General features: G+C 51.1%; 3 protein-coding genes across 3 annotated transcripts; 1 reads left to right on the top strand and 2 right to left on the bottom strand.

Moving 5' to 3' along the window:
* Positions 1-143: 143 nt before the first annotated feature.
* On the bottom strand, positions 144-2,234 carry AYL99_10928 (hypothetical protein; the record flags this gene model as incomplete). The annotated part of the gene is given in 5 exon segments (XM_018842434.1): positions 144-282; positions 296-841; positions 895-1,709; positions 1,772-2,115; positions 2,174-2,234. 5 exon segments carry the CDS (start codon positions 2,232-2,234, stop codon positions 144-146), a joined length of 1,905 nt encoding a protein of 634 aa, XP_018688595.1.
* A 1,145-nt stretch (positions 2,235-3,379) lies between these two features.
* On the bottom strand, positions 3,380-7,615 carry AYL99_10927 (hypothetical protein; the record flags this gene model as incomplete). Its single annotated transcript, XM_018842433.1, has 1 exon — positions 3,380-7,615. The coding sequence occupies one exon, from the start codon at positions 7,613-7,615 to the stop codon at positions 3,380-3,382; it is 4,236 nt and encodes a 1,411-aa protein (XP_018688594.1).
* A 342-nt stretch (positions 7,616-7,957) lies between these two features.
* AYL99_10926 (hypothetical protein) lies at positions 7,958-10,075 on the top strand (the record flags this gene model as incomplete). Its single annotated transcript, XM_018842432.1, has 1 exon — positions 7,958-10,075. One exon carries the CDS (start codon positions 7,958-7,960, stop codon positions 10,073-10,075), a length of 2,118 nt encoding a protein of 705 aa, XP_018688593.1.
* Positions 10,076-12,989: the final 2,914 nt, after the last annotated feature.

The raw sequence follows: 12,989 nt of genomic DNA, 5'->3' as shown, positions 1-12,989 counted from the left end.
GATTATAAGCTAGAGTCTTTCTACGGGAAATACGTCGAAATATTCGGCTAGAATTCGTACTAAGATTGATCCCGTAACCTTAATTTTATATATGTTTCGGTCAGAATTCACCGGAATATAGTAGCTAGAGATAGATAGATAGATTAGCATTCTCTATCTTTGCCTTCTGACCTATATTTAGAGCCGAGAAATATTAAGGTTCTCTCCTGAGTATCTTGTAGCTTCCCGCCCCTTCGACTTCCCACCAAGACCCAATTCCCGAATGAATATATCCGCTGCTTTCTCCCTTACTAACAGAGCGGTATTATTCGTATTTGCACCAACGTTCTCAGGGACGATACTCAGATCCGCCAGCTTCAAACCCTTTATGCCGTACACACTCAGGTTGGCATCCACAACACCTTTCTCCTCTCTTGGTGCCATCTTACATGTTCCTAACGAGTGCCAGGTAGTAGTGACGATCTTTCTGACATTCTCTTCAATAGCCTTATCATCCTCGGGCGTGTACTCGATACGTTTTGCGTCGTCAGCGACAGGGCCGTCCGCCTTTTCAACAATGGCGGCCTTCGAGCCTGGAGGGAACTTGGGGTGATCTGCTGCCAGCTCGCCACGGAAGATGTTCATGCGACGAAAGATCTCGCGTTGGGTTTTGTATGCCCAGATATGTTTCTTGACGTCAATGTTGTTGGGGTCTTTCAAATAGCCCACGTCGAAGTCAATAGGATCGGAGATGTTCGGCCCTGTGATGTGGATGTGCCCGCGCGAATATGGATAAGCCGTCCAATTAGCAATGGAAACATACTCGGAGTTATCTGGCAATGTAGCGTGATCGCCAAAGAAGCTATACCTGTGTCAGTACGATAGCCAAAAACGGTAGCGGACAGTCCCTCTTACCTCAAGTACATGGCAATAATCATTAGGGGCCTGTCAGGCGCATTCTTGAAATCTCGATCCCAGGCTCTCTTGAAGTCGGGTCCAAGAGCTTCAACTTCAGCCTCGGTGGGACGGAATTTGCCTGAAGCATCCATGGAGTTCCAACCCAGCTGCTTATTGTTTTTCCTGATCTCCTCTTGCACATTTAGTCGCCCATCCGCAAAGGCATTAATAGTCTCGTTCGGTGTCAGGCTGGTTCGATATGTGTACAGTGTGAGGTGATGGTCCTGGTAATCATTCCCCACACCGGGCAAGTCTTCGACGACTGGGACTCCGGCGCGTTTAAGAATTTTCGGGTCGCCAATCCCCGATCTCTCCAGAATCTGTGGTGTAGCATTCGCGCCGGCCGAGACAACGACCAATTTCGACGCGCGAGCGGTAAGTAGAGACTTCCCACGTGCAGCGGCTTGAAATTTGGGATTCGGCCGGTACTGGACCCCAACGGCTCTTTTATTATCATCAAGTAGGACTCTCACAACCTGGTTTTCCGTCAGGACATGCAGATTCGGATAGTGCCCGCTCTGAAGTTTCGGGTGAAGGAACCTGTGGGCGGCATCCTGGCGTCGTCCATCGGGGCCAACGTAGCGCAACCAACGCTCGGTACCGTTGTTAGAGTCAAGGTTTTGTAAATCTTTCAGTTCGTGGTAGCCAATTTTAGCGGCGGCTTCAATGAAATCATTTTCGGCGCGGGTTGCTCGGAAGGTGCCGCTGGAGATATTGACAGGGCCATTGTCGCCATGCAGCTCCTTTTCGCCTCGGCCATGATAGGTTTCAAACTGTGTGGGTTCTACAAGTTAGCTTAGATTCTGGAAAAGGATCGGGCCAGGGCGTTTCCTACCTTCTTCAAGAACGGCAATAGTTCTTTGGACGACCACCCTGGCGTCTTCCATGACTCAAGGTCAGATCGTTGAGCGCGGGTGTATACCATCCAATTAATACTACTTCCACCGCCCAAAGTGCCACCACTGGGAACGACAGGCTCCCTGTCCGCAAGCTGTGGTGCCCTGTTGCCTTTCCAGAAGAGTGTATATTTACTGTCAAGATTAAGATTCAGTGGGAAGAGAGCGGGTTGTACAATTTGAGGCACATTGTAGTTGTTCATGCCCTGCTCGATAACGAGAATCGACAATTTCGGATCTGCTTCTGCGAGACGAGAAGCAACCACGCACCCAGCCGTCCCTCCTGTTAGGCGGATTCGGTCAGCCAGTGTATTGTATCGTTATGATCTGGACGTGCTTACCCCCGGCCACGATTACGTCCACCTCCCGGAATTCTTCTGGTAATTCTGTAAACAAGCCCATGATGAGATGAACCCTTGGGGCTTCTGTTGGAATTTGCGTGAAAGCTTTTGTACTCGAAAATTTAACGGTGTGCAAACAAAGACCAGCGTTGCTGCGAGTGCGGTCTCACAGAAAGCAGAGGACAAGCGTTCCGCTGCTCTCCTCGAATATAAATATCTCACACTCCTCCCCTCTCTGTACCCCGCGCAGAAGGGGGACGAACCTCGGCGAGGAGAAAGAGCATTCCAATCACTCTGAGAGGCAACTTCGACATCGAATGGAGTTTCTTCACCAATAACCCCATAGCTGAGTTGTTGCCTTCCGTTACGCTCAGGGATCGACAGATAGAGGCTTGAAGAGGAGAAGGGCGACGTAAAGGTCCTCGACCCCGCGTCTCATAAGACCGCCGGCTGTACTCCGTATCCACCTCTGCTCATTTGGAGGACCAGGGGCGGGTCTTAGGCCAGTGAAATGGCGTACTAGTCTTGTTATGTGTAGATTGGTATGAGGAGATGCAGGCCCTAAACAATTTGGAGAGGGACTGTGAGCTGTCCCAGATCCTTGTTGATCTCGGCCTTCCGGGGCTGAATTAACGACTATGGTGGGATTGTCAGGTAAGCAAAGCTAAGGGTCGAACTGTCGCGGAGCAGACCCGAGCTGGAAGCTGGGCGGGTACAAACGAGTCTAGAATCTGAGGGCAGAGCTGGGTCTGGCTGGTAACAGACCAGCAACCCAAAAACTTCCCTTCCCCAATTCCTTGCATGAGGAAATGAACAGCCCCGGCCGGCATAGCTGTGGCCCTGCAGGCCTTTGGATCGAGTAAATGATGATCCTGTCCGTTGGAGAATTGACCATGACGTTCACAGATGGTTTTCGAGAGTCGGGGCTTTCCCATTTTCGGCAGCAACTAGCCAATGAGAAGCCACTTATCGGATGTAGGGAGAAGGAAGACAACCGAAGTCCTCCTTACGTGGAGTCGCCTTTCCAATGAGTGGCATAGTCTGACCCGGTTAGAGCCCTGTGATATTTACTCCAACCTCTCGGCTTAGATGCTTGTCATTTCCAACGGTGATTAGGCCACCCGCGGCCAAAGTCGTATTCCTGTTCTTGTTGTAGCATAACCACTGGGTATCTTGGGTCTCTCCGCCCCAACAGCTCCCTGACATTTAGACAATCTCATGCAACGGGTCCTCTTCTCCAACATCGGCGCCGAAACCCTCCGTCTCCTCGGCTGCATAGCCATCTTGCTCATCCTCCTCCATGTGCATTTTGACTAGTCCACCCAAAGCCTTGACTTTTGCCTGGGTCATTTCATATACATATTGGCCAAGGTGCTCTACACCTTCCATTTCCGATGTATTTTCTACTTCCTCCTCGAGTAGGCGAGTAGTGGGAAACATCTCCCCAGTCGTGACAACCAATTTATGCGGTCTTTCCGATAAGATAGTCATGGCAGGCCTCATCTCAAAGCAACTTGCAAAGAGCTCCTTTCGGCCGAGAATATACAATCCGAGTCTTGCACGCGACAGGGTGACCGTTAATCTCCTGATATCTCGGAGGTAACCCGGCGTCCGCGTCCTTGTCATGCTTACAATGACGTAGTCATTCTGCTCACCTTGGTACTTATCGACCGTAGTCACGGTCTTCGGCATTCCGAAAAGTGCGTTGTTTTTGCACCTGTGCTCCAGAACGTCACGGATCAACGCTCTTTGGCCAGCGTAGGTGGCGAGGATCGAGATGCTGTTAGGCGGGTATCCAAGGAGGCGCATGTACTGGTACAACGCCACTGCGTATTCAGCCTCGCCGAGATTCTGAACGAAATGTGGCGTGGGTTCACGTTCACCGGTCCCTTGATAGTCTGCGACATCAATGAACTGATAGTCATAGCGGAAGCCCGCGTTGGCGCGAGAAAATTCTGGCTTTGAGATGAGGTAAGGCAAATTCCCCAAATTATTGTAGCGCCATTTGAAGAGACTGGCAATCGAGGGGCGGCAACGACCTTGTTGGTCTAAATGGATCGTGGGCACACCAAGGCGGACGAGACGTAGAAAAAGGGATTGTTCGAAGTTGGCGTACTGGCGCAAAGCCAAGTTCTGGATGACGGGGGAGTTCTGAAGATGATCTCCTATGAGAATAATTCGCTTCAAGGGTACATCGCCAGTCTCAAGGTCCGCGTTTTGCATCGCGCATGGAATGAAGGTTTCGACTTCGGTGATTTGCGCCGCCTCTTCCATAATCAATGTATCGTAATGAAAGCCTAGTTCGGCAATTTCGGATCTCCTCATGGCCGCATGCGTTGATGTCATGGCAATGATTCGTGCCTCATTGACCAAGAGGTGGTTTGCTTGATCGCGACCAGCACGCAGGATCTCGAAAGGCCGGATCGATTCCAGCTCGGAGAAGATCTTATCAATATGATACTGACAGCCAGACGCGACTTCCCGTGCTTCCTCCATCGTAGCGCCGTGAGGAAACAGCGTCGCAACTGGCGCGTTGCTGAAGAATTTGTAAAAGGGGAACGAGCCGAGGACGGACTCGACAGTGGCATTTTCTGCGTTGGCGATATCCCAGAATCGTTGCCAAGCGGGTCTAATGAAAACCTGATTGAAATAGTCGGCAGTCTCGCACGAAGCGCCATGTGCTCCTTCGGCGCCAATTGAAGCTGCAAGACGACTCACTTCGGATAGATAGGACTGGCGATTCTCTAGGAAAGACTCCACTCGACCGTATTTACCGTAGGAAGCCTCTGACTCCAGGTCTTCCTCGCCATGACCCAATCGTAACAGATGGCGAGGGTCGATATCGAGGGCAATAATTTTCTGGAAAAGCTGGTTGAGTGCTTGATTGCTGTGAGCAACAAGTAAAATTCGTTCCGACGGAAAGTTGTGGTAAAGCAAATTAATGGTTTGTGTTGCAACGTCAGTCTTGCCCGTCCCAGGGGGCCCAACCACTATAGTAAGCCCAGGTTGCGTTCCAGATACAATTGCTTCTACCTGCTTTGCCGTGAAGCGGATTGCATTCTTCCGAGGAGCATCCATTGGATATGGTCCGGTGTTGCGGGGTTTGTAGGTCAATACTTTGACCGTAGATGAATCTTGCTCCATTTGATCGCGACGTCTCTTTTTGGGGTTCGCTGGGGGCTCGGCCATAGTGTTCATGGTGCGTTGAAGGACATAAGGCGGTTCGAGAGGAGTGGACCGACCAGCGGCGCCGGTTTCGATAGTCGTCCCCGGAAAACTGTCCAACAGATGCTGCCAATCAAGGAATGTATCCAAGTAGTCTATGGAGTCGATGTGGTTTGACAGCGACGGAAATGAAGCACTTCGTGGATCACCATACCCTAGGTATACTTCATGCAGCCATGAGGGGAGCACAGTTTCGGAGGAGACCAGAGCTTGGATAGTCTCCAGCACAGGTTTGAAGTTGTTTTCTCGCCCTTGTCTGCGAGCGATCACATTCATAGACGCGATTTCTGACACAACCTGGCCTGATTTCTGCTTGTCGATAGCGTAGGCGCTTGCGTCCAAGTCAAGCAGCAGACGCCTCCGTCTAGGCCTTGAAGTATATCCGTTTGTCTGCGAGTCTCTGAGAGCTCGCCCGTCATCGTCCAAGACCTGAACGACTTCAGCCGCTCTAAGACCGGTGAACAATATTTGTTGACCATCTTGGTCGCCAGTATGACCATTCGTAAGAAGTCGAGAATCGTTTCGAGCGTTAACCGCTAGGAGAAATACAACGTCATGGGGTTTAAGACTGTCCCATTCTCTTCTGATGCCGTCCGTGAGGCGGCTCACGTCCAATATCACTTCCACTCGCACAAAGCTGGGCTCGGGATGCCCAACTTTTGGAGCACCAACCTCAATGACAGCAGGCTCTGCAATCGGAAGAGACATTTTTGAGAACCCTTCAAATATTGTGCTGTTCCGTTCTCGGCCCATTTTCGGCTTCATTCGTTTCACAATGCTTTCCATGTCTTTTCTTATACCATAAAATGCTTCAGCCTGATAGAGCTGGAATGAGCGCCACATGAAGTCGCTAATGGTGAGATATTGCAGGTTCAACTTAGGAATCCCAAGTGGCCGGGAGCCATCATAGTGTTCGCTCCTCATCAAGGCTGGGTCATATAGTGAGGTTGCGGTAGGCAGTACGGCTAACTGGGTGACGACCTCTCGGAAATCTCTAGGCTTGGAGAAGGATGACAAGAGCATCTCCATCATAATTGCACGGGTCGCGACGATTCCGGCAACCGAGGGATAGCTAATTCGAAACCCAAGCTGCATACATAGGTCCTGCAATTCGCCGTCCGTTAACGTAGAAAAGTGAGACTGTAACTCGCTTCTTTTGTCGATGGACCCGAAGTTCGACAGTGCCAGGACTTTCAGCTTGTCCCCAAAGTGTTGGAGGGCCACTCGTTGCAGCTTCTCCAATGATTGATAATGTGCCCTACGCGAGCCATCATGTCTTTCTTCCGTGCCGCCCAGCTCGTCGATCGCAAAACTCTGAAAATGTTCGAGAAGACTGGTCAAGTCATGCAAGAGCACAGCATCCTCTCTTTCAAACAGTTTCGACGTTCGAATCACGGGGATGATGTTGACATCTTTCAACAGAGCGTTCGTGTACCGTCTGGTGGGCAATTGACTGGTCAGATCGATCAAGAATTCCAAAAACCGTTCACAATAGACCATCTCTTGAGAATGTGTCAACTTCGATGCGTTGAGTCTTCCAATGAAATCGATCAGCATCGTATACAGCCATGCTCGATCAAAGCGTAAGCGACTTTGAGTTTCGAGATCAGCTGCATCATATCTTCGCGCAGCTGCCCTCCATGCTTTCTTCCGCGCCGGATTTGCTTCGAGAAGTCTTTCCCTTGTTCTTTCGTCATGTATATTGTACCATATTGCGATCGACACAAGCGGGGCGCACTCTTTGCGGACCAGATCATTTTCGAGAGACTGAAATGCACCGAGCACAAAATGAAGCAGGGACAAGCGAGAAAACGCGGATAGAGAAGAGTCGAGGTTCAAGGAGAGGACTCGACGAAGCAGGTTCGAGAACTCTGCAGGCCGGCTGGTGAAGAGAAACCAGTCATGGAGTCGAGCCCGTTGCTTCACATTGAAGAAGACCGCGATGAGCAGGACATGGTGGTTGGAAGAGTCTGATGAAAAGGTCGGCCAAAGAAATCTTTCGAGAATCTGGTAATTCTCAAGAGTGGCGAGGGAGTGGAAGGCAAAGGAGTCTTGCTCGAGAGGATCCCAAATAGCTGACTTGATCACTTCTGGCTTGACCTTTGTAGGCGCATTGTCCCTGTCCCACCAGTACTTTTTAGCCAGCTCTTCCCACGGATTGATACAGTCTTCAGCCTGGATGCTGATGTCAGCTTGCACATCGAGGGCTAGAGCCATCGCCGGCCGCAGTTGAAGGCCCATTGACTGCGAAAACAACCGTGTTGTGGGAGCAAGAGAATGGTAAGGCCAAGTCCAACTGCGATTCCTGCGGAGTTTGCAACTGCGCCCAGACAAAATTAATTTCTCCGCAGAGCCGCAGCGCCTGACGCTTCAACCCGGCGCAGTAACAACATCACATTCCCACCGCTAATGCTTTCATGAAATTGACTTTCTAGTTTATTGACATACAAGCTCTTCCTCCGTTGAGGTCAGCGCCTTGGTGGCTTGCTTTCGATGTAAGCGATCAGGAGCGGTAACTCTCACTCCATCCTCTCACTCCTCCCTCTGCTCTGCGACAACATGGCTGCAACAAGCGTTTCCTCCGTCACGACATACAAATCCATGATTGAATCATGTATCAACAATCTTACTGGAGCGCGGATAGACGGTGATATAGACACGTACGTCCTCGAAACCGACTGTGCGGAGCTGCTGAACCAAATAAATGCGGTGCGCAAAGCGACCCTGCCCGAAGCGCTTCAGATACACAATGCTGCAGTCGAGACGGTCTGCCGCGACATCATCGTCGACACCGTCGCCACAGCCGACATCTCAGAACCAGCGTTCGCCCAGGTCTGGGTCCTCCTTGACGTTATTACCATCCTGTCTGACAACGAACTATGCGAACCTACTTTGGGTTTCTGGCTCGTCGAGGAGCTACTGGACAGTCAGACCATTGAGGGCTGCAGAAAAGTCTTTGACTATCTAGAATCACGCAGAGACAGGATGACGGCGAAACATTTCAAACAGAAGAACTTGGTCATTCTAAGATGTTGCAATGAGTTGCTCAGGAGGCTGTCGCGAGCTGAGGACACCGTCTTTTGCGGCCGCGTCTTCATCTTCCTCTTCCAGAGCTTTCCTCTCGGGGACAAGAGCTCGGTCAATTTACGTGGTGAATTCCACGTGGAGAATATCACTACCTTCGATCCGATGCCTGTCAAGTCAGAAGATGCTATTAAGCCGATGGAACTTGACACTGACACGCCACAAGCTACTTCTGGTGCCCATACCCCTGCCTCGAGTGCCCAGGTTCAGGATCCCGAGAAAGCAGCAAGAAGTACACCAGTCCATAAGACTTCCAAATCTGAATCTAAAGAGCAGCCCCCGGACCTCGACGCTTTATATCCCAAGTTCTGGTCTCTCCAATCCTTTTTTTCGTCCCCAACGAAGCTTTTCGACCCTGCCAACATGACTGCTTTCAAAGACGGCATAGCTCAGACGCTCTCCTGCTTCAAGTCAGTCTCGAATAGTTCCGGTTCTTCTACAAATCCTGCCGACTTGAAACGCGGTGTGAAGCGCAAGCGCCATGATGTTGATATGTCGTCCGCCTTGACTTCGACGTTTAATCCCAAATACCTGACAAACAGAGATTTGTTCGATCTCGAAATCCATGACATTGCTTTCCGGAGACACATCCTCGTACAAGCACTGATTATGCTCGACTTCCTGCTCAGCCTCTCGCCAGTCGCCAAAGCAAAATTCGAAGGGCTTACCAACAAGTCCGTGCTATACTCCTTCATCCTCTCCGAAGAAGATATCAAATGGGCATACTCAACTCGCTCTCAGATAGCTGCTTACCTACAACAAGGCGGAAACGGCAATGAAGGGAAATTCTACTACCGCATGGTTGACACGGTCTTGTCGCGAGACAAAAATTGGGTGCGATGGAAAGCTGAGAATTGTCCATCGATATCGCGTGACAGTGTCTCACCGCAGATCTATCTCGAATCGCGCGACACGCTAATGAAACTGACCGAGTCCGCGCGAACACCACTGGTCAACCCGCCTGGGGCAACCGACTTAGCATTCCTCTCGCGAATCGAACCTCTCGAGGCGCTCAAACATCCTTCAAAACGCCATCAGGTACCAAGTTTAGAGGAATATTATCGGGGCATTGAAAGGGATGACCTAGATATGGATTTCGCAATGACAGACGAGGAAAGGAAGGAAATTGAGGAGAGGAAAGCCGGGAAGGTCTGGAGGGCATTACGAGCCAGCAAGAATCGTTTCGTCATGTGCGAGAAAGTGCAGTACGGAAGCGACTTGAAGGCTTTGTTGACGGCAGACAACCTCGACGACCAAGGTGAAAAAGGTGGGGAGGTCGAAACGGAGGCGGTACCGAAGGAGAATGGAACTGTAGAGGGAACAGGCATTGGTGATGACCGTGCGGACACACAGTCACTACACGCCGAAGAGACAGACGCAGTGCCCGACATATCGCAGTCCACGAATCAGCCAGCAGCAGATCTACCAGAAGAAGTCACAGTGTCCAAAACCGAGGATGCGGAAATGATGGATATGCCTGACCCGGCCTCTGTCTCTGACACAACTGGCGAAACGGAGAAGGGGAGGAATGATATCGCCTCAGGCGATTTAGGTGGCGATGGTAGCGAGACGCATGAAGTGACGTCATTATAATCTAGAGGAAACTTGAAGTGCCCCGGAGTTCTTGCTCTGACATGGAAAAAGATACAACGAGATCTTCAGAAAAGATCGGCGGTCATTCCAAACGAGAATCATATCGAACCTTGCTTCATTGAGTAATAAGACTACAGTTCAGTCGCACCTAAGTGGTGATCGCTACCCAGTAAACTAGACTTGCCTGTTGTTCCACGCTTACGTCCCGCCGTGCACGCAGAACGCCTAATGAATAGTCTCAAACGCTCATAACGGTGCATGCACTGTCAACTCCATGCGAGAACCCAGTGGAAAACAGCTCTCCATCCACCAACATGCCCTAGAACACAAATTCAAAGCCATATGGAATCACTTTCGTCGGGGAGAAACTTCGTGCCTCATACCGATAGAAGCTTGGCGAAAGTTGTAGTCTCGAGCACCCTCTTCCAGCGCATAATAAAGAGCCACGGTCGCAGTCACATTTCCAAGCAGCAATTTGTGGCCCGTGAAATCCCAACACACCCTCAATCGTGAAGATACATTTCTTGGTAGGTCAGGAAGTTCACTTCATCTTCCCATATACCTCTCGCGTCCAGCTCTCCCCAGCCTTCTCCACAGATTCGTTGCCGGACATGCTCGCGAAGTTGGTCATGTTACCAAATCCTGAGTAAGGAGTGGTTGTCGGACGAAGGCAGTCATACCATTTGCCCTTTGGGTAGCAGATTGATGAGACTTGGTGGGGAGAGGGTTCAGGGATGGACGACGCGGTGCCGTTTGAGGAGACGGATGTGCGGCTTGCAGTAGACATTTCGTTGGTGTTGGTTGTGTAGGGTTTGCGGAGACCTTTCGAGCAATGTGAAGTGTAGCTTCTCAGATGTTCGTATACTGGGATCTATAACCAAGGTTTGGATTGGAATGCTTGTTCAATGCTTGTTTGGTGTGAAAGACCAGCCCCAGGTTCCCACACGGACTGGGTCCTCTTTATAACCAAGAAATCCGGGGTAAGGGGGGTCGATTCACAGGGCAGTGCGGCAAAAATTTCAGCTTGATCAGGCGAGCAGAAGGGTTTCTCAACTGTGCGATTGGTAAAGACGCAACGCCGCAGGCGCCATGGCGCCCCATGGCCTCATTGTACACCGCAGGGGTGACATCAGAGTTGATGAACTTAGGCAGTTGCATCAGTTTCCTCCATGATCACGAGCAACTGAAAATTCTGAAGGCGCTGAAACCTCGAGAGAGAATGCTAGAAGGCGTCAAAAAGATTGGATGTTGTCGCCAGGAAAGAATCAACTATGTGTCATGGAATGGTCGAAGGAGGAATGAATTACGTAGGAGAAAACAATGGCCGGAGAAAGGCAGAGAATTTTGCAAAAAGGCTGTGCCGCAGCCCTGCCGACGAGCCGTGGAAGTGCGGAGAAGGAGAATCTATTTTCCTGAACATGCCAGCAAAAAATTTTCACGCAGCAGATGTAACGTGACCTTCAACCGAAATTCCGCGCATTGATGGGATATTCGCTTCGGAGGCCGCCAAATTCCCACGAATGATGGCTTCACGTCGACCGGTCTGCGCGCAGTGTGAGTGCGGGGTAAGGCTATCCCCAGTACAGGAAAGGCGGGAGGAAGGGAGAGAAGGTGGCAGCTGGGGCATTGGGGCCTAATCTCCCGCCAGCAGGGAGTAACTCTTCCGGATCAGTACGGACACCAGCTCAATCTCACGCCCCGGGCTGACGATGGCGCCTCGTGTCGGTCTAAATACTGTGATTGTGATTGTAACGGTAGCTGCGGGTTTGTTTTCTTGACTTTCCGATAACGCGACAACTGTGCCGAGATCAAAAAGGGAAGGTGCGATAGGTCTACGCAGTACATAGTCGATTTCCGGCATGTGGCTGGGGGTTCCGGTATCAGTGTTGAGAAGCGAAACCCTGTGGAGCTCGACAGGTGAACCGAGGTCGCGGCCATTTGGGTTATGATCCCTTGCTTAGACACTTGTCAGACACGTGAAAACAGACCGGGAGGAATTCAAAGCCATCGTGAACCTCCTATTTCGAGAGCCTTCAGATTCGTTGATGTGGTCATACCGAGACACCCACACAATCTATGGAGAAGTGCTCCGCAGACCAGGGTTTGGGATCGTTGAGTCTGACCAACTCATGCGCGGCCCATCCAGGACACGGAAAAATTCTACGTGCAGAAGGCGTACTCAGTTCCAGGGCTGGGCAGTAGGGCCCAGGAATCAGCCATGGTTATCGAGCTGGGGCAAGGCTTCGAGCCTTGTCTGGGCAGGCTGAAATCCGGGGCGACTGTGAAAGAATACCAGGCTGACCAGAGGGAAAACTTGGAGATTGTGGAAGACATCAATCATTAAGTACCCATACGCGAAAGCACAGGTCGTCTATACAGTGGCCTTGGTGGTGGTGAGGCGGACGCGAGATGTAACGGTGAGTGGTGGCCAGCAGTTTTCGGAAGCCCGAGTTCGTAATCTGTGATCGATGGATGGCGACCTCAAATCCCTTTAATCTTCGTGTCCGTTTGGTAGCATTTGGTGCTGATGGGCTGATGAGCTGATGGATTGGCTTGTCCTCTTGTAGGGGGGCAATGACTTCGTTCGCCGTCGCCATTGGTCTCCCACTTAACCTTCTCGGAGGCAATATCTTTTGTGGGAAGGCCGTGCTTTAGCCTGGCCACTCAGTGGTGGCCTCCCTGGCCATTCTCCAAAGCCTTGTCCTGTCAGGGCCTGTCACGGCGCAACTCCCTTGGATGGTGTCTCGGTGTGTTGGGCTGCGCCCCCTCTTTTCTTTGCCGTGCAGTGGCACTGACTACTGGGTTGGCTTTCGCACCACACCTTGTCGTGCAGCCTCGGTAGATCTCTGCCCATTTGGATTCGAAGAGGCATGTTGCCATTTGGGCCTTGCCACTACTCGAGAGGTTGTGCAAA

The sequence above is a fragment of the Fonsecaea erecta genome (genome assembly GCF_001651985.1).
Source record: "Fonsecaea erecta strain CBS 125763 chromosome Unknown Scaff12, whole genome shotgun sequence".
In the NCBI taxonomy this organism is placed as follows: domain Eukaryota; kingdom Fungi; phylum Ascomycota; class Eurotiomycetes; order Chaetothyriales; family Herpotrichiellaceae; genus Fonsecaea; species Fonsecaea erecta.
The sequence above is the reverse complement of the archived record's forward strand: the minus strand, read 5'-3'. Positions and strand labels throughout refer to the sequence as shown.